General features: G+C 51.3%; 1 protein-coding gene across 1 annotated transcript in view; it reads left to right on the top strand.

Annotated features, from left to right (window-relative positions):
- dnah2 (dynein, axonemal, heavy chain 2) overlaps positions 1 to 20,098 on the top strand; it is a 131,064-nt gene that overhangs the window by 79,659 nt on the left and 31,307 nt on the right. The window contains 22 exon segments of the mRNA XM_061234030.1: positions 651 to 768; positions 4,183 to 4,319; positions 4,745 to 4,882; positions 5,142 to 5,300; positions 6,031 to 6,183; positions 6,772 to 6,863; positions 8,564 to 8,762; positions 9,379 to 9,603; positions 9,974 to 10,078; positions 10,425 to 10,613; positions 11,027 to 11,112; positions 11,431 to 11,561; positions 12,133 to 12,282; positions 13,257 to 13,424; positions 14,207 to 14,367; positions 14,513 to 14,652; positions 16,008 to 16,140; positions 16,415 to 16,554; positions 16,806 to 17,016; positions 18,211 to 18,327; positions 19,047 to 19,188; positions 19,905 to 20,074. Of these exon segments, the coding sequence (XP_061090014.1) occupies positions 651 to 768; positions 4,183 to 4,319; positions 4,745 to 4,882; positions 5,142 to 5,300; positions 6,031 to 6,183; positions 6,772 to 6,863; positions 8,564 to 8,762; positions 9,379 to 9,603; positions 9,974 to 10,078; positions 10,425 to 10,613; positions 11,027 to 11,112; positions 11,431 to 11,561; positions 12,133 to 12,282; positions 13,257 to 13,424; positions 14,207 to 14,367; positions 14,513 to 14,652; positions 16,008 to 16,140; positions 16,415 to 16,554; positions 16,806 to 17,016; positions 18,211 to 18,327; positions 19,047 to 19,188; positions 19,905 to 20,074 (3,264 nt within the window).

The following is a 20,098-nucleotide window of genomic DNA, read 5'->3' as shown; positions in this document are numbered from 1 at the left end:
GCTTTCCTCTTTTATCACCTTTTTCATGAAGCCCGAGATTCTGTCGTTTTCTCCCTCTTGTCCCCGATTTCTCTGCACTGCCGTGTGGCTTGATTCTTATTCTGCTGTTGCTCTGTCCCTTTCCCCAGTGACTCACCCTGCACTCCTGAATGTCTATTTGCATCCTCTCACTCTGTCGCTCTCTCTTTCCCTCTCTCTCTATCGCTCTCTCTCCCTCACACCCTCTCTCTCACTCTATTGCTCTGTCTCTCACACTTTCTCTCTCCCTCTCTTTCTTTCTCTCCCTCTCTCTCTCCCTCTCCCCCCCCTGCTCTTCCGCTCTTTTCCCTCTGACTCAACGCCTCCTCCTTTGCATGTCTATTTACGGCGTCTGTGTCTCTCCCACCGTGCAAACATCACCTCCCCCTGTTTCTCATTATTCCTGTCTCACTTTTTAATTCCCGTCTTTGCACCTGTAACTGCGTTCCACAACACGTGTCCACCTCTCCCTCTCCCTCTCTCCATCCCGTTCTCTGTCACTACCTCCTGCTTTTTCCCTTCCCTTCGGCCCGCTCCCTCCCTCCCTCACCCTCTCACCCCGTCATCTCCTTGTCCCGTCATCTCTCTGACCCCTGAGCCTTGACCTCTGACCTCTGACCTCTGGCCAACAGGAGTGCCCTCTGAACCCCAAGGCTGTGAGTCTGGGGGAGCTGTACGGGGAGTACGACCTCTCCACCAACGAGTGGACCGACGGGGTGCTGTCGTCCCTCATGAGGGGCGCCTGCGCAGGTACTGACCACCCTGGGGGGACGGGGGCTGGGTGTGGGGAGGGGGGGAGGAATGGGGGAGGGGTGGGTAAGGTGTGGGGAGGGGGGGAGGAATGTGGGAGGGGGGGCAAGGTGTGGGGAGGGGGGGAGGAATGGGGGAGGGGTGGGTAAGGTGTGGGGAGGGGGGGAGGAATGTGGGAGGGGGGGCAAGGTGTGGGGAGGGGGGGAGGAATGGGAGAGGGGGGGCAAGGTGTGGGGAGGGGGGGGGCAAGGTGTGGGGGAGGGGGGGAGGAATGGGAGAGGGGGGGCAAGGTGTGGGGGAGGGGGGGAGGAATGGGGGAGGGGTCGGTAAGGTGTGGGGAGGGGGGTGGGGCAAGGTGTGGAGAGAGGGAGGAATGGGGGAGGGGTGGGTAAGGTGTGGGGAGGGGGGTGGGGCATGGTGTGGGGAGAGGGAGGAATGGGAGAGGGGTGGGTAAGGTGTGGGGAGAGGGGTGGGGCATGGTGTGGTGAGAGAGAGGAATGGGAGAGGGGGGGCATGGAGTGGGGAGGGGGGTGGGTAAGGTGTGGGGAGGGGGTAGTGGTAATGGGAGCAGATGACATAAACAGAGACTGAGTGAGACGAGGATGATTTAGGCACACATAAGCAGCTGACAGAAGCTGATGCGTCACCACATACAGCACCTCTAGGCTCACTCTGCTCCGCTGTGTTTTCACACGGCACCTGTCCTCCTCCACAGCCTGGCCCCGCGGCCCTGTGGCCCTGTGGCCCTGTGGCCCTGCGGCCCCGTGGCCCCGCACAGGTCCCTCTCGGGGGCTCAGGGACGTGGCGATGGCTGTTCCCTTTCTCCATGCTCAGCGCTTTATGTCATTAATGGAAGTCATTATTCGCCGGCCAAGTCCCATTACCTCTTTCTTTCCCTCAGCTTTCTTTCCCCGGCTCTGCCCAGGCCCGCAGGCCCTAATGCCTCCCTCCATTCCGCTTAGCGCTGCGTTCCCCCGCTCCGGCGATTAGCCCCATTCTCCCCTTCTCTTTCTCCCTCCCTCTCTCTGTCTCTCTCCCTCTCTCTCTCCCTCTCTCTCTCTCCCTCTCCCTCCCTCTCTCTGTCTCTCTCTCTCTATCCCTATCCCTCCCTCTCTCTGTCTCTCTCCCTCTCTCCCTCTCTCCCTCTCTCTCCTTCTCCCTCTCTCTCCCTCACTCTCTCTCTCTCCCTCTCCCTCCCTCTCTCTGTCTCTCTCCCTCTCTCTCTCTCTCTCCCTCCCTCTCCCTCTCTCTCGACCCCCGGCTTGTGGCAGGAAAGATGCTTGTTCCTCCGGGCTAGGGGTGAGGTCCATTTCAGTTCTCTCTATCAGGGAAATTAATTTTAACTCAAAACCAGTTCCAATTAATTTCCTCCCTCGACTGACTACATTGAATGTGAATTGAATTGAATTGACCCCAAGTGTGTCAATGCGCTGCATGAAAGCTATACGAAACATGCACTTCAATTCGAGTGTGTGTTATATTTGAATCGGTCATTTTGCATTATTACAGATATTACACGCTGTGGCTTTTTTGCTGAGACTAACATTGCAGCCTGCAGCTGTACGTGTGCAGACTTCCCTGTCCTTACGGACCTGCAGCTCAGTGGGAATGGAGTCAGTACAGTATGCGCTGCTCCTCAGTATGGCAGGTCTACAGCAGGGCCGTGAGTGGTTTCATTGTAGGTGAGAACCAGCCCCTCCGTCTGCCGAAGGCATACGCAGTTCTCATTGTTTCGCTGGCTGTCGTCTTTACTAGACGGAGCTTCCAAGGCACTTACAGTGCAGCTGTTCTCTCTGGGTCTGGTATCCTTGCTGTAACCACACAAGGCTCCAGTGCCTGAGCGAGGAGTGCCTTCTCTTCTTTCCCGACTGCGTCAGTGCGGTGTTCCCGGTATTCCCGGTATTCCGGTCCTTCGCCTGCTTACCCTCGCAACGCTCCGTCCCAGCCTGGCCCCGCCACACGGACAGAGGCCTGACCCCCCCCCCCCTCCCCCTCCCGCCCACGGTTGAGTGCTCTGCTCTTCAAGAGATGAGACGGCCCTGATTGCTATGACAGCCACCAATCTATCAATCAAACGGGACAAATCAGCCCTTTTCCCGAGCCTTCAGTGGTTCTTTTTATTTAATGTCCATCTCCAGTTTACTGGAGTGTGCTCTCCGGGCCTTTTCTTCAATCACGGCTCAGATAAATAACACGTTCACGCGTTCCCTGCACGCGCACATGTCTCCGGTCTCCCTCCCAGCCTCATCCCGCTCACCCGCTATTCAGAACGCCGCCGTCGAGCAATCCCCGTTTTTTAAATTAGCCCTTAAATGAATTGCCGTGTCTTTTTAAAAAGCAAACATTCAATGACTCTGCCTCTGGGAAGCGGAGGGACCGGGGGTTGTACGTCTTGTTAATTCAGCGCTGAAAAGAGCCCGGCCATTTACGTCTAAACGTGGGCGGCTGATGCGCTGTAAAATAATTTGCGCGCGGTGTTAACGGTTTTCCTGCGTGTCGGGTAAACAAACTGCCTTATGCACTGTGAAACACCATTACACTGCACAACTGAGACCGCGTGAGCGCTATATACAGTGGCTTTATACACATTAACTACACTCAAGTACACATTCAAATGTTCTTCAGGTATTATTAGATCATATTTTACCCTCTTTGTTGCTGTTTGTGGCTAGTGTATTTGATATATGTTCTGTGACGGTTCATTTTCACATATTGTAGGGCACAGATAGTTTTAATAGTGTGCCTCTCTGCATTGGTTGGGCAGGTTCTGATTTTGCACTCAGTAATGAACTTTGTGTGCTCTGTATTTCTGGGATTTTGTCAGGAGAAAAGGTGACATTTTAGGTGATATTTCAGACTATTTTAGTTCTTGTGTTGCTATGCCGTTTGAACCTGAGAGGCTGCCTGTGATTGAGCTTGCATATGTCTGTGTGTATATATGTGTGCGTGTGTGTGTATGTGTGTCTAAGTGTGTGTGTGTGTGTGTGTGTGTGTGCATATGTCTCTATGTGTATGTGTTTCTTGTGTGTGTGTGCATATGTCTCTGTGTGTGTGCGTGTGTGTGTGTGTGTGTGTGTGTATCTGTGATTTTTTGCTTTGCCATATGTGTGCATTTGCACAGTGCATGCATGTGTGAGTGTTGTCTCTGTGGGATGTACAGTATGGCTGTGTTGTCTATGGGATGTACAGTATGGCTGTTGTCTGTGGGATGTACAGTATGGCTGTGTGGTTTCTGTCTGATGTACAGTATGGCTGTGTTATCTCTGTCTGATGTACAGTGTGGCTGTGTGGTTTCTGTCTGATGTACAGTATGGCTGTGTTATCTCTGTCTGATGTACAGTGTGGCTGTGTGGTTTCTGTCTGATGTACAGTGTGGCTGTGTGGTTTCTGGCTCATTGCTCCCTCCCTCTGCAGACGAAAGGCCGGATGAGAAGTGGATTGTGTTTGACGGGCCGGTGGACACTTTGTGGATCGAGAGCATGAATTCTGTCATGGACGACAACAAGGTGCTGACACTCATCAACGGGGAGAGGATATCCATGCCAGAACAGGTCTGTTACTACATCTGCAGACAATATTCACCAGAACAGCTCTGTTGTTACATGTGCAGACAATATTAACCAAACAGGTGTGTTATTACATGTGCAGACAATATTACCCAGAACAGGAACACTACATGTACACATAGACAATAGTAACCCGAATCGCTAACAGAAGCGCTACATGTACGCATAGACGATATTAACCTGAACAGCTAACAGAAGCGTTCCATGTACACATAGACAATATTAGCCCGAATAGCTAACAGAAGCGCTACATGTGCACATAGACAATATTAACCCGAATAGCTAACAGAAGCGCTACATGTACACATAGACAATATTAACCAGAACAGGCGCTGCTAACAGCAGCACTACATACAGTATATCTGTACATGGCGTCCCGCTGTTAGGAGTCTTTGTGGCGTTGTGTGCAGGTGTCCCTGCTGTTTGAGGTGGAGGACCTGGCCGTGGCCTCCCCCGCCACAGTGTCCCGCTGCGGGATGGTCTACAACGACTACACCGACCTGGGCTGGAGGCCCTTCGCCCAGTCCTGGATGGAGAAGCGCAACAAGGCGAGCGCCTCTCAAACCCACCCTCAGCCACTTGTGTGGTGTACTGGAATACTCTCAGCATGTGCAACCCCCCCCCCGCCTCCCCCCTTCTGTCCCTCGTGATTGGCTCAGTCACACCAGTCAAGATCAATCGAGCAAAAGTATTTGAATCCAAAACAATGACACATTTGACCCAGGTCTGGTAGTGTTATTTGGAAAGTGAGATGATTTCTGTGCCTCCTCTTTTCCTCTCATTCCCTTCCTCCTTCCTTCCTTCCAGGTGGAGGTGGAGCACCTGCGGAGGCTGTTTGACAAGTACATCGAGGAGACAGTCAGCTACAGGAAGGCCCACTGCACGGAGCTGGTGGCCATCACAGAGCTGAACGGAGTTAGCTCCCTCTGCAGGCTGTACGACGCCCTGGCCACGCCCGAGAACGGGGTCAGTCCCCCGGCCCCTTGCGCCTCCCGATTCGCGCCGGGCAAGCCATTACATTACATTACATTACATTATTGGCATTTGGCAGACGCTCTTATCCAGAGCGACGTACAGTTGATTAGATTAAGCAGGAGACGATCCTCCCCTGGAGCAGTGCAGGGTTAAGGGCCTTGCTCAAGGGCCCAATGGCTGTGCAGATCTTATTGTGGCTACACTGGGATTAAAACCACCGACCTTGTGTGTCCCAGTCCTTTACCTTAACCACTACGCTACAGGCCGCACAAGCCTCCACCCTAGCCCCGTGTCTGAATTAATTTAACTTATTTATTTATTGCTCTGTTTGTAAGGGACAAGCACAGAAAACATCGATGACTTCTAAAGCGCTGTCTGATGTACTGGGCACGTGTTTTAGCCAAAGCTAATAGCCAGTCCCTTGGTCAGCGAAGATGGTCCACGCAGGCAGTACAATTAGCACGTTGTTACGATGTTAAAACAGGGCAAACTAAAATAATTACAACAACATACACTTCATATAAATAACCGCTTATAGTCATCGCAATGTTGACCAATTTTCAGCCAGGCCTTAATTGTTTCACAGAAATGATGGTAATGGGATTTGTGGAAATTTCCAGGGAGAGTTTCTCCTTGTCTCCTGTCTCTGGCTGCCCTTCTCGTTCACATTGCTGTATGCCTCATTGCCCTCTCTCGTTCCCGCTCCATCCCCCCCCCCCAGGTGATGCCATCAGACACGGAGCATTACGGTCGCATGGTTGAGCTTTGGTTCATCTTCAGCCTCATCTGGTCAGTTTGCGCTTCCGTGGACGAGAAGGGCCGCAAGGTAATGGACAACTACCTGCGGGAAATTGAGGGCACTTTCCCCAACAAGGTGAGGAGACCACAAGCACACACACACACGTAGTGCACTGTCAATCAGCCTACAGATACATTTACACACACACACACACACGCCCATACACACCTACTGCGCTCTCAATCAGTTTTCAGAAGCATTTACACACATACACACGTACTGCACTCTCAATTTTCAGACACATATACGCACGTACACACGTAACACCACACTCATTCAGTTTACACACACATTTACTCACACATACACACATGTAACATGTGCGTATGGGGCAACATAGCTCAGTCAGTAAGAGCAGTCGTCTGGCAGTCGGAGGGTTGCCGGTTCGATCCCCCCCCCGGCCTGTGTCGAAGTGTCCCTGAGCAAGACGCCTAACCCCCAAATGCTCCTGACGAGCTGGTCGGTGCCTTGCATGGCAGCCAATCGCCGTTGGAGTGTGAGTGTGTGTATGAATGGGTGAATGAGAAGCATCAATTGTACAGCGCTTTGGATAAAGGCGCTATATAAATGCCAACCATTTACCATTTTATGTACCTGACGGTGAAAGAGGGAGAATATGTGACTGTGTTATGTGGCTTTCTCATAACGCCCGCTCTCCATCAGGACACCATTTACGAGTACTACATCGACCCCAAGAACAAATCCTGGGCCCCATTCGAGGATAAGCTCCTGAAAGGGTGGCGCTACCCGTGCAAGTGAGTGCCTCCAAGATTCACTCCTCCCGGTGTGACTTCACTGTAGTCACGCACTGTCTGGCCTTCCCTCTCCATCCCTCCATCCCTCCCTCCGTCTCTGTGCTTCTTTTCTCTCCACCGCTCTGATGTGGTGTCCTGGGGCTCCCACTCGCACTGCTGGGTTGGTTTAGGCCGTCTGGTATGATGGTGTCCTGGGGCTCCCACTCGCACTGCTGGGTTGGTTTAGGCCGTCTGGTACGATGGTGTCCTGGGGCTCCCCCTCGCGCTGCTGGGTTGGTTTAGGCCGTCTGGTACGATGGTGTCCTGGGGCTCCCACTCGCACTGCTGGGTTGGTTTAGGCCGTCTGGTACGATGGTGTCCTGGGGCTCCCTCTCACGCTGCTGGGTTGGTTTAGGCCGTCTGGTACGATGGTGTCCTGGGCTCCCTCTCGCACTGCTGGGTTGGTTTAGGCCGTCTGGTACGATGGTGTCCTGGGCTCCCTCTCACGCTGCTGGGTTGGTTTAGGCCGTCTGGTACGATGGTGTCCTGGGGCTCCCACTCGCGCTGCTGGGTTGGTTTAGGCCGTCTGGTACGATGGTGTCCTGGGGCTCCCCCTCACGCTGCTGGGTTGGTTTAGGCCGTCTGGTACGATGGTGTCCTGGGGCTCCCTCTCACGCTGCTGGGTTGGTTTAGGCCGTCTGGTACGATGGTGTCCTGGGGCTCCTACTCGCGCTGCTGGGTTGGTTTAGGCCGTCTGGTACGATGGTGTCCTGGGGCTCCCCACTCACGCTGCTGGGTTGGTTTAGGCCGTCTGGTACGATGGTGTCCTGGGGCTCCCTCTCACGCTGCTGGGTTGGTTTAGGCGGTCTGGTACGATGGTGTCCTGGGGCTCCCCCTCGCGCTGCTGGGTTGGTTTAGGCCGTCTGGTACGATGGTGTCCTGGGGCTCCCCCTCGCGCTGCTGGGTTGGTTTAGGCCGTCTGGTACAATGGTGTCCTGGGGCTCCCTCTCGCGCTGCTGGGTTGGTTTAGGCCGTCTGGTACGATGGTGTCCTGGGGCTCCCCCTCGCGCTGCTGGGTTGGTTTAGGCCGTCTGGTACAATGGTGTCCTGGGGCTCCCTCTCGCGCTGCTGGGTTGGTTTAGGCCGTCTGGTACGATGGTGTCCTGGGGCTCCCCCTCGCCCTGCTGGGTTGGTTTAGGCCGTCTGGTACGATGGTGTCCTGGGGCTCCCCCTCGCGCTGCTGGGTTGGTTTAGGCCGTCTGGTACGATGGTGTCCTGGGGCTCCCCCTCGCGCTGCTGGGTTGGTTTAGGCTGTGCAGTACGGGTGGGCACTGGGCGCAGTGTCCCTGGGAAAAGGGACCGGGGGTGGGCCAGGTGTAAGATAAGAAGGGGGTTGGTATATGCAGTAAATATAATCCTAAATAATCTTATATGCACTGCAAAAAGTGTGGCTCAACAAGTGTTTTAGTTTTGTAATGAGACTAAGATCTTCTAGTAGAAGTTGAGTAGAAATTTTCTTTCCCCATTGTCAAATATTGTGTCAAAAGGAGTCAAACTGTCTAACCTCATTGGCAATGTTTTTGTCATATCAAGCTGAGAAGTAACAGAAAGATTTTAATTTTAAACAGAAGACCAAAACACCTGAGAGTGACGTGTTTATTGGTGTGTGCAGTGTGTATACCCGAGCCTCATGCTTCATCCTCACCCTCTCTCTCCTCCAGCTCTCCCTTCTATAAGATCATGGTGCCGACGGTGGACACGGTGCGCTATAACTTCCTGGTGAAGGCCCTGGTGGGCGGGCAGTACCCGGTGCTGCTGGTCGGGCCCGTGGGGACAGGGAAGACCTCGGTGGCCCAGAACGTTCTGCAGGGCCTGGACTCCTCCAAGTGGACCATGCTCACCATCAACATGTCCTCCCAGGTGAGCCCGGAGAGCCAATCAGCAGCAGCGTTATTAGCGTCCCATTTCCTGCCAGAGAACCAATCAGCAGCAGCATTATTATTATCCCACCTCCTGCCAGAGAACCAATCAGCAGTAGCGTTATTGGTGCTTTCTGAAACATGCAGTACACATGGGAGAGGAGACGCATGGCAATTGGTTTTGATTGGATACTGTTTTGTCCAGTGTTAATCTTTGAATTAGCTCGGCAGTGTTGATTGGACAGCCAGATGGAACACTGAAATTCATTGACATGGACAGGTTACACCTGGCGCAGCTCTGTTTTCTAAATAAAAACATCAGCTGTTCGGCATCTGGTTACCATAGAGACAACACACAGACTTTCGCCGAGGTATAAACACAAAACGTTGTGCGACACTTTCATTGTTGCCCGACGGCACTTGTCGAAAAGGTTGTGCGACGAAGTATGAATCAGGCTTAGGTCTCGGGTCCACTGACTGCAAAGCACTTGTCTGTCGGTGCAGTGCCACGGTAACTGCCCAAATCAGAGGTGTCATCGCCGGCCCCCGGTCCTGTCCCATCACTCAGTGGTGATAAAGGTAATCAGCACTGCCCTTCTGCCCTCTCCCTGCCCCAGACCACCTCCAACAACGTCCAGGCCATCATCGAGAGCCGGGTGGAGAAGCGTACCAAGGGGGTGTTCTTCCCCGTGGGGGGGAAGCGCATGCTGGCCTTCCTGGACGACCTGAACATGCCGGCGCTGGATGATTTCGGCTCCCAGCCCCCTCTGGAGCTGCTCCGCCTCTGGATCGACTACAGCTTCTGGTACGACAGGCAGAAGCAGACCGTCAAGTGCATCAAGGTAAGTGAGAGGGGTGTGTGTGTGTGTGTGTGTGTGCATGCGTGTGTGTGTATATATAAGCATGTGTGTGTGTGCGTATGTTCTGTGTGTATATGCATGTGTGTGTGTGCGTGTGTGTTTGTGTGTGTGTATATGCATATGTGTGTGTGCATATGTTCTTTGTGTATATGGATGTGTGCGTATGCGTGTGTGTGTGTGTGTGTGTATGCCTATGTGTGTGTGCATATGTTCTTTGTGTATATGGATGTGTGCGTATGCGTGTGTGTGTGTGTCCGTTACACACATTAAGTGTGTGTGTGAGCATGCCTGCTTATACATGTAAGACCCTGGGAGGGTTGTCGACTCCTGTGCATCACGTCTGCCCTGGCAGGACATGTTCCTGATGGGAGCAATGGGGCCCCCTGGTGGAGGGAGGACTCACATCTCTGATCGCCTGCTGAGTCGCTTCAACCTGATCAACATGACCTTCCCCACGGTGAGAGTCCCACAGCCACGTCTGTCAGCCCTGCTGTCCCAAAGCCCAGTCAAATCTGCCTTATGCGCCATTCACCACGCATTGCATGGGGCTATTCAAGGTGTAATTTTCCCATTCATCACCACACTTGTCTGTCGGCTCGCTTTAGTCGTAATTATAATGACGGTGACAGTGATGATAATCACTGCACTATCAAAAGAATGTAGAAGCCTGTCATGGTGAGCAGCTCTTAAATTTTCCTCACTGTTTTTAAGAGTGTGCTCTACCTCCTGATTAAATTTGACATATCATCCCTCCCCCCTTCTCTCCTTTCTCTGACTTCCTGTTCCTCTCTCTGCCCCATCAGGAGTCTCAGATAAAGCGCATTTACGGTACGATGATCAACCAGAAGCTGCAGGACTTCGGCGAGGCGTTGAAGCCCATCGGGGGCATCCTGACCAAGGCCACGCTTGAGCTGTACTACGCCATCATCGGCCGCTTCCTGCCCACCCCCGCCAAGATCCACTACCTGTTCAACCTCAGGGACATCTCCAAGGTAGGGACATCTCCAATGTAGAGACCTCTCCAAGGACAACTCCAAGTTAGGGACATCTCCAGCGTAGCGATATCGCCAATGTAGGGGCATTTCCATGGTAGGGACATCTCCAAGGACAACTCCAAGTGAGGGACATCTTTAAGGTAGAGACATCTCCAATGTAGATACATCTCCAAGGTAGAGACATCTCCAAGGACAACTCCGGGTTAGGGACATCTCCAATGTAGGGATAACGCCAAGGTAAAGACATCCATTTAAAGAGATGTCTCCTTGGTAAGGAACACAACATGAACAGTCTCAGAAATGTCCCTACAGAGGTTTCACTAGCTGGTCAAGACACACAGACTTCTCATATGTACAGAGTGGTGTCTAGCCAGACTTGTTGTTAGTTCTGCGCCTTCTGCTCCTCTCAGGTGTTCCAGGGGCTGCTACGGGTCAACAAGTTCTACCAAGACACCGTGCAGAGCATCACTCGACTGTGGATTCACGAGTGCTTCAGGTACCCCGCCCCGCTAACACTGTCAGAACAAAGGGCCCCAAAAGGAGGAACCCTGTGATTCCATAGAAGAACCCTGTCCAGTTCAAGGGTTCTCTGTTGGCCAATATGGTTCTTTTGTCTGGGAGCTTTCACTCTTCACATCTATGATAGAGGGTTCCATAAAGAACTAAAAAGGGTTCCTCTGTGGAGACAAGACAAAGCTTTCTTTCTTCCGATAGTGCTGGTCGCAGATGGTCAGCTGATGGCAGGTTGCCGTAGGGAATGGTTACGCAGGCGTTCACTGAAGGAGCCTTTCGCTTCTTTCTGGTTTCCCCACAGGGTGTTCTCAGACCGGCTGACCGACCAGAGTGACATGGAGGCCTTTTTGGCGATTCTGGCGGAGAAACTGGGCTCCTTATTTGACGTCACCTACCACAGCATCTGCCCCAACAAGCAGCCGCCACTCTTCGGTGCGCGTTCCCCCTAAAAACCACAGGACGGGTGGTCCCGAATGGAAAAGATACACACTCACCAAGCACTTTATTAGGAACATTTGTACTTTTACACCTACTTATTCATGTGATTATCTAACCAATCAATTGTGTGGCGGCAGTGCAATGCATAGAATCGTGTAGATACGGGTCAGGAGTTGAGTTAATGTTCACACCAACCATCAGAATGGGACATTTTTTTTTTATCTAAGTGACTTTGACTGTGGAATGATTGTTTGTGGCAGACAGGGTGGTTTGAGTATCTCAGAAAAAAAGTCTAATAAATACCTAATCAAGTGCTCGGTGAGGGTATATTGCAATATTGAAGCAAATATATAAATCTTTCCATGTTAGATATTGCTATATATTTGCTAAATATTTAAAATAATACATTGGTGGGAAATGTATTCTCTATCATATTTTCAAAAGTATTTACATTACCTTTTGGGATGACTGCCTCGAGTCAAGTCAAGGCAACTTTATGAATACTTGAAAGGTTAATTGCATATGAGACACCTTTGCCTGATCAGCTACGTGTGCTCTGCCTCAGGGGACTTCCTGAATGAGCAGAAAGTGTATGAGGATCTGACGGACTTCAAGACCCTGAAGAACTTCATGGAGTCCCAGTTGGAGGACTACAACCTGACGCCCGGCATGGTGCCTATGAACCTGGTGCTGTTCCGGGACGCCATCGAACACGGTCAGTTCCGTTAACACAGTCCCCACTAGTGTGGTTACAATCACGTTAACACAGTCCCCACTGGTGTGGTTACAGTCACGTTAACACAGTCCCCACTCGTGTGGTTACAGTCACGTTAACACAGTCCCCACTCGTGTGGTTACAGTCACGTTAACACAGTCCCCACTCGTGTGGTTACAGTCACGTTAACACAGTCCCCACTCGTGTGGTTACAGTCACGTTAACACAGTCCCCACTCGTGTGGTTACAGTCACGTTAACACAGTCCCCACTCGTGTGGTTACAATCACGTTAACACAGTCCCCACTCGTGTGGTTACAATCACGTTAACACAATCCCCACTCGTGTGGTTACAATCACGTTAACACAGTCCCCACTGGTGTGGTTACAATCACGTTAACACAGTTACAGCACAGTCAGTTTCCTGCAGTCCCCACTGGTGTGGTTACAATCACGTTAACACAATTACAGCAGGGTCAGTATCCTGTGGTCCACACTAGTGTGGTTACAGTCATGTTAACTCAGTTACAACACAGACAGTTTCTTACATGTATTAGTGTGGTTAAAGGCACAGTGCAATTGTTCTGTACTCTGTTTAATGGTCATAATGTACTGTAGATCTGTAGAGCAGTAAGTATAAAATCTTTCTACATTTTAGGAATTTAATAGACGTTCTTTTTCAGAGCGATTTACGCACAGTCCATTTACACAGATGGATTTCCTAATCAATTCAGGTTAAGCACTTTGCAGAAGGATACACTTGGGAAATGAACTTGAATTAAATTGAGTTACACGCCTGTTTCCGTAGCTATTGTAATAGCCTGCAATTTACAGTGAGGTCCATAAGTATTTGGACAGTGACACAATTTCACTCAGCAATTTGACAATTTTCACTTATTCACAGTACTACACACTGTGTGTGTGTGTGTGTGTGTTCACAGTAATATGTGTGTGTGTGTGTGTGTGTGTTGACAGTAATGCGCATTGTGCGCGTGATCAGTCAGCTGCGGGGGAACATGCTGCTGGTGGGAATCGGAGGCTCCGGCCGGCAGAGCCTCTCCCACCTGGCCTCCGCCATCTGCGAGTACCACGTCTTCCAGGTGGAGGTGACCAAGCAGTACCGCAAGCAGGAGTTCAGAGAGGGTAAGAGTGGTACCGAGAGGCCCGCTTCTAGGCATAGATGATATAAGCAATGGCCTGGGGTGCCATCTGTCTGGAGGGGCGCCAAACAAAGGCGGTGAATAAAAGAAATGTTGCACCCAAAAGACGTTTTGGTGCATCCAAGCTGGTGTTCACTTCGAAACTTTTATTTAGCAGCATGGTTATATTGACAGGTGTGAATATGTGGTTTCATAGCTCTGCAGATTATCGAATAATTTCGGACGCTAGAAATTGCCTGCAGTGGTGGAGGATAAGGGTCCGGACAGTAGTCACATGCATCTTGAGTCGTGAACACGTACAGACTGTAGTCATATAATATGCAATTTTCATGGATAGTATAAAAACTGTATGCATATACAGTGTTTACAATTTGGATTTGGAAAAGAAACGGAATAATAAGACGAATGATCTTGTGAAAAAAAAAAAAGCAGCGCTCTGAAATGCAAATGCACGATCATAATCATGGTCATAATCAAAGATCTGGAGGAAGAAACAATCTAATCTCACGCAATGTAAAACGACTATATGAAGTGCCTTATGTGGGTATTACGGACTCCAGCTGTGCCTTTGCTATTTGTTTGCACTTTCAACATCGGTATTGAAACGTACGCTACAATTAAGGTCCCCGGCTACGTGACTTATCACGCAGTGAACACATGGACATGTTGCGACGCTCAGGTTATCTGGTGATTATGATTGAGCTGATGTCTCGGGCGTGATTTCCCATCATCCCCCCCCCCCCCCTCCCCCGTCCCTCGACACAGACATTAAGAAGCTGTACCGGCAGGCGGGCGTGGATAACAGGCCCACCGTGTTCCTGTTCAACGACACGCAGATTGCGGACGAGTCCTTCCTGGAGGACGTCAACAACATCCTGAGCTCCGGGGAGGTCCCCAACCTTTACAAGGCTGACGAGTTTGAGGAGGTCGGTCTCGGATGCCTTTCCCCCCCGTGCTTGCTCAAAAGCCTCTCAGCGCTGCGCACTCAGACCGATGTTTGTTTTCGCGTATGTGTGTGTTTGTGTGTGCGTGTGTGTGTGTATGCGCATGTGTGTGTTTGTGCGTCTCTAGGTCCAGAGTGCTCTCATCGAAGCAGCCCGAAAGGACAAAGTGCTGGAGACTCCAGACTCGATGTTCAACTACCTGATCGAGAGAGTGAGGAACAACCTGCACATTGTGCTCTGCATGAGTCCAGTGGGAGACCCCTTCAGGTACACACACCTGTACTACACGCACATATAAACACACACACACACGCACACACACATGCAGACACCACGCCAGTTCTACATACATACCATACACATTGTAACAAACACAAAAACTACCTAATACCTAATATCTACTGCAACACATACAATAGTGAAACGCCCATCTTCTACTGTACTGTCCCCCTGTTCTAGCCTGGCTGCCAGAGTTCCTCTGTCTTTAATAGCAAATTAGTCTTTTTTTTCTGGAATTGGATATTTATGAACACCACGGTCCTCTCAGTAAGCTGCAAATTACTTTTTCACAGAGGAGATTTTGTTGTTTGATAACATTTTCATTAAATAAATGAAGTAATAATTTAAAAAACAGTTTTGTGTGTGATATGTGTGTGTGAACACCACTGTCCTTAGTAATATGCAAATTCCGGAATTGAATATGTGTGAACACCACGGTCCTCCGTAAGCTACAAAATTCTGGATTTCAGTATGTGTGAACACCATGGTCGTCAGGAAGCTACAAATTCTGGGATTGGATATGTGTGAACATCACAGTCCTCAGTCAGATACAAATTATGGGATTGGATGTGTGTGAACACCACAGTCCCTCAGTAAGCTGCAAATTGAGACACACGTTGATAGATAAATGTATCCTGACGATGAGTGGTAGTGCGTGCCGCAGAAATCCGCCATGCTTCATTACACACTCTGTGCGCCAGCCACACGACCGTGCGCAATTTGTCATCTCATCGGTCACAGTTGGCTTTTCGGCTTCACTGAGAATCCGTCTCATGTTCATCCGCATGCTTGCAAGGACCTGGGGCCAGTTCTAATTAAAAATGCCACTCACAGATGACGGCTCAATCAGACGCACCGATCCTCTTGTCTGTTTAGCTTGGGTATGGAGAATGTGGCGGTGGTCACGGTTTTCAGTGAAAATAAAAACTCAGTCAGAGCCCACATTATACATTTCCGGAGTCCAGCGGTCTTAATCGTCGCTCGATATATATATATATATATATATATATATATATATAGATATATATTATTGGACAGTATATAGAGACAGGAAGAATGGGGGCGAGAGAGAGGGAAAAGACGGTCGGATTCGAACCGTTGACGTTGCGGCTCACAATGAGCATGCGGTCAGTGCTCTGCAGGCTGCGCCACCGAGACACCCCAGTTGCTCGATATATTTGGCCATAACTGCACCACCCATTCCATTAAGCCCTCCAAGGTGTAAAGGTCAGAAACATGTGATTAGAATGTTCTTAACTGGGCATTCTAATGCTGATGTCACAGTCACTATTGTTTGTGCTGGGCTGCTAACGTGTGTTTCCCCCGCTGGGCTTGGTCGGCAGGAACCGGATCCGCCAGTACCCGGCGCTGGTCAACTGCACCACCATCGACTGGTTCTCAGAGTGGCCTCGGGACGCCCTGCTGGAGGTGGCCGAGCGGTACCTGGATGGACTAGTGCTGGGGAACGTGGAGGGGGTGAGACGCACACACACACACACAGTATGCACACACACATACACACACACAAACAAACACACACACACAAATGCGCACACTAACACATGCGTGCACACTTACACACACTGCAGGCATTTCCTCATGATGTTGGTGAAGTATATTGAAGTAAATGTATATTGAAGTGCACTTCACTTCGCAAATCCACACACATGCACACACACGCACGCACACACACGCCGTGTGCTCATGCCATTGGTGAAGTGCGTATATTAAAGCACACTTACCTCTGCAGATCCAGAACAAAGTGGCCAACATCTTCGTGACCATGCACCAGTCTGTGGACCAGTACTCCCAGAAGATGAAGCTGGAGCTGAAGAGGCACAACTACGTCACTCCCACCAACTACCTGGAGCTGGTGGCGGGCTACAAGAAGTGAGCCCCCCACAGCACCGTTTCTGTCTTACTCTAAAATTAAACCTTCAAAGCCATTACTCATTCTTAAGCTCCTTATTTCATTTGAATAACGTGACTCACTGGGCGCCTCAATTGCCAGAAATAAGCAAGTGTCCCCCTTGCATTCCCTCCCTCTCTCTCTCTCTCTCCCTCCCTCCCTCCCTCTCTCCCTCCTCCTGTCTGTCTTGCCGTATCCCCGCATCCCTCCGTTTGTCCGTCGGTCCATCCAGGCTTCTGCTGGAGAAGCGCAAGGAGGTGGGCGACCAGGTGACCAAGCTGCGGAACGGCCTGTTCAAGATCGACGACACGCGGGTGAAGGTGGAGGCCATGTCCGTGGAGCTGGAGGAGGCCAAGAAGAAGGTGGCCGAGTTCCAGAAGGAGTGCGAGGCGTACCTGTGCATCATCGTCCAGCAGAAGAGGGAGGCCGACGAGCAGCAGAAGGTGCGCCGCGCCTAGCCGTGCTAGCGATGGAGCCGGAATGGCGCTGGGGCTTTTACTGGGCACCTAGCTTTAGCCGTGCTAGCGATGGAGCCCGCTGGGGCTTTTACTGGGCACCTAGCTTTAGCCGTGCTAGCGATGGAGCCCGAATGGCGCTGGGGCTTTTACTGGGCACCTAGCTTTAGCCGTGCTAGCGATGGAGTCCGAATGGCGATGGGGCTTTTACTGGGCACCTAGCTTTAGCCGTGCTAGCGATGGAGCCGGAATGGCGCTGGGGCTTTTACTGGGCACCTAGCTTTAGCCGTGCTAGCGATGGAGCCTGAATGGCGCTGGGGCTTTTACTGGGCACCTAGCTTTAGCCGTGCTAGCGATGGAGCCTGAATGGCGCTGGGGCTTTTACTGGGCACCTAGCTTTAGCCGTGCTAGCGATGGAGCCTGAATGGAGCTGGGGCTTTTACTGGGCACCTAGCTTTAGCCGTGCTAGCGATGGAGTCCGAATGGCGATGGGGCTTTTACTGGGCACCTAGCTTTAGCCGTGCTAGCGATGGAGCCGGAATGGCGCTGGGGCTTTTACTGGGCACCTAGCTTTAGCCGTGCTAGCGATGGAGCCTGAATGGCGCTGGGGCTTTTACTGGGCACCTAGCTTTAGCCGTGCTAGCGATGGAGCCCGAATGGTGCTGGGGCTTTTACTGGGCACCTAGCTTTAGCCGTGCTAGCGATGGAGCCTGAATGGCGCTGGGGCTTTTACTGGGCACCTAGCTTTAGCCGTGCTAGCGATGGAGCTCCTACTAGCGTTGGTGCTTCTTCTGAGAAGTTAGCTTTAGCTGTGCTGGAAATAACGCCTGACTGATTGTGGGGCTTTTACTGGGCACCTAGTTTTAGCAGTGCTGGAGACATATCAAAAGCATGAGAATCTGAATTATATCACATGACATTGCATTACATTACATCACATTAATTTAGCATATAATCTTCACATGTGTGACGCACAATATAAGATATTGTAATGTAATGTAAAAGCAGAAGCAGCAACAGTGCCACGCCTGTTAAAATTTAATTTGTATTAGAGATACAAACGGATGTGTGTGTCTGTGTGTGTGTGTGTGTGTGTGTGTGTATGTGTGTGTGTGTGCGTGTGTGTGTGTGTGTATGTGTGTGTGTGTGTGTGTGTGTGTGTGTGTGTGTCTCCACATTCAGACGGTGAGTGCTCACAGTGAGAAGATCGGTGCTGAGGAGATCAACTGCAAAGCCATGGCAGAGAACGCACAGAAAGACCTGGACGAGGCCCTGCCTGCTCTGCAGGAGGCCATGAAGGTGTGTGAGGAGAGAGAGAGAGAGAGAGAGAGAAGGAGGGAGGGAGAGAAGGAGTGAGAGAGAGAGAGAAGGAGGGAGAGAGAGGGAGAAGGAGGGAGAGAGAGAGGGAGGGAGGGAGAGAGGGAGGGAGAGAGAAAAGTAAGGAGAGAGTGAGGGTAGGAGAGAGTGAGGGTGGGAGGGAGAGAGAAGGAGGGAGAAAAGGAGGGAGAGAGAGAGGGGCCACTCGGCTTAATCCTCAGTGCTTTTCATTCACACTTGAATGTCGGGTCTTATCCACAGAGACATGCACAGCTCATGTTCTCTCTTTTTTTACTCATAATCCATTCATAGAGCTGGGTATGTACTTAAGCAATTCAGGTTAAGTACCTCGCTCCAAGGTACAATGAAAGGGCCTCACCTGGGACTCAAACCTACAACCTCTCAGTTATAAGCCCAGTTCCCTAACAGTTATGCTACACTGCTCTAGTAATTGAAAAGAGAAGCTAATGTAGCTTTTTCACATTGTAGAGGTGTGTAAATGGTGTGCGTTTTTACATTGTAAAGGTGTGTAAATGGTGTGCGTTTTTACACTGTAAAGGTGTGTAAATGGTGTGCGTTTTTGCACTGTAAAGGTGTGTAAATGGTGTGCGTTTTTACGCTGTAAAGGCGTGTAAATGGAGTGCGTTTTTACACTGTAAAGGCGTGTAAACGGTGCCTGCCTGTGTCCCTGTATCCGCCAGGCGCTGGAGTCCCTGAACAAGAAGGACATGACTGAGATCAAGTCGTACGGCCGGCCCCCGACGCTGGTGGAGACGGTCATGCAGGCCGTCATGATCCTGAGGGGCAACGAGCCCACATGGGCCGAGGCCAAGAGACAGCTGGGTACGAGAGGGAGGGGGGGAGTAATTTAACCACTCAGCATACTGTGTACTGGTCTGTATTAGTGACAACTCATATTTGTTCAACCGGAACATTTTGAGAACGGGAGTGAGATAGAGAGAAGGAGAGAGAGAATGTGTGAGAGGGATGAGGGAGAGTGAGAGAATGAGTGAGAGAGATAAGGGAGAGAGAGAGAGAGAGAATGAGTGAGGAAGGGGGGAGTGTGAGAGATAGAGAGAATGAGTGAGCGAGATGAGGGAGAGTGAGAGAATGAGTGAGAGCGATAAGGGGGAGAGAGAGAGAGAGAATGAGTGAGGAAGGGGGGAGTGTGAGAGAGGAGGGGGTAGAGGGAGGGAGAGACAGGGGAGAGAGAATGAGTGAGAAAGGGGGAGAGTGAGAGATAGAGAGAATGAGTGAGCGAGATGAGGGAGAGTGAGAGAGAGAATGAGTGAGTGAGATGAGGGAGAGTGAGAGAGAGAGAATGAGTGAGGAAGGGGGAAGAAGGGAAAAATAGGCAGGCTAGAAGGATGGAAGAGTAGGGTGGAGGGGCAGGAAGGGAGGGAGACAGGCAGAGAGGAATGGGAATGAAGCGATAGCGTTGGACAGAGACGGAGGAGAGGAAATGAAGAGGGGAGGGGTGACGTCTCCATCCGCTCAGATGAGCCTGGCGATAGAGGCAGAATGAACCCGCAGTTATTACCCACCATCCCCTCTCCCAGGCGAGTCCAACTTCATCAAGCAGCTGGTGAACTTCGACAAGGACAACATCTCGGACCGCGTGCTGAAGAAGATCGGCCACTACTGCACGCAGCCGGACTTCCAAGCCGAGATCATCGGCCGCGTGTCGCTGGCCGCCAAGTCCCTGTGCATGTGGGTGCGGGCCATGGAGGTGAGGCCCTCCTCCACGGCCCCG

This window comes from Conger conger, chromosome 3 (assembly GCF_963514075.1).
Source record: "Conger conger chromosome 3, fConCon1.1, whole genome shotgun sequence".
In the NCBI taxonomy this organism is placed as follows: Eukaryota; Metazoa; Chordata; class Actinopteri; order Anguilliformes; family Congridae; genus Conger; species Conger conger.
The sequence above is the reverse complement of the archived record's forward strand: the minus strand, read 5'-3'. Positions and strand labels throughout refer to the sequence as shown.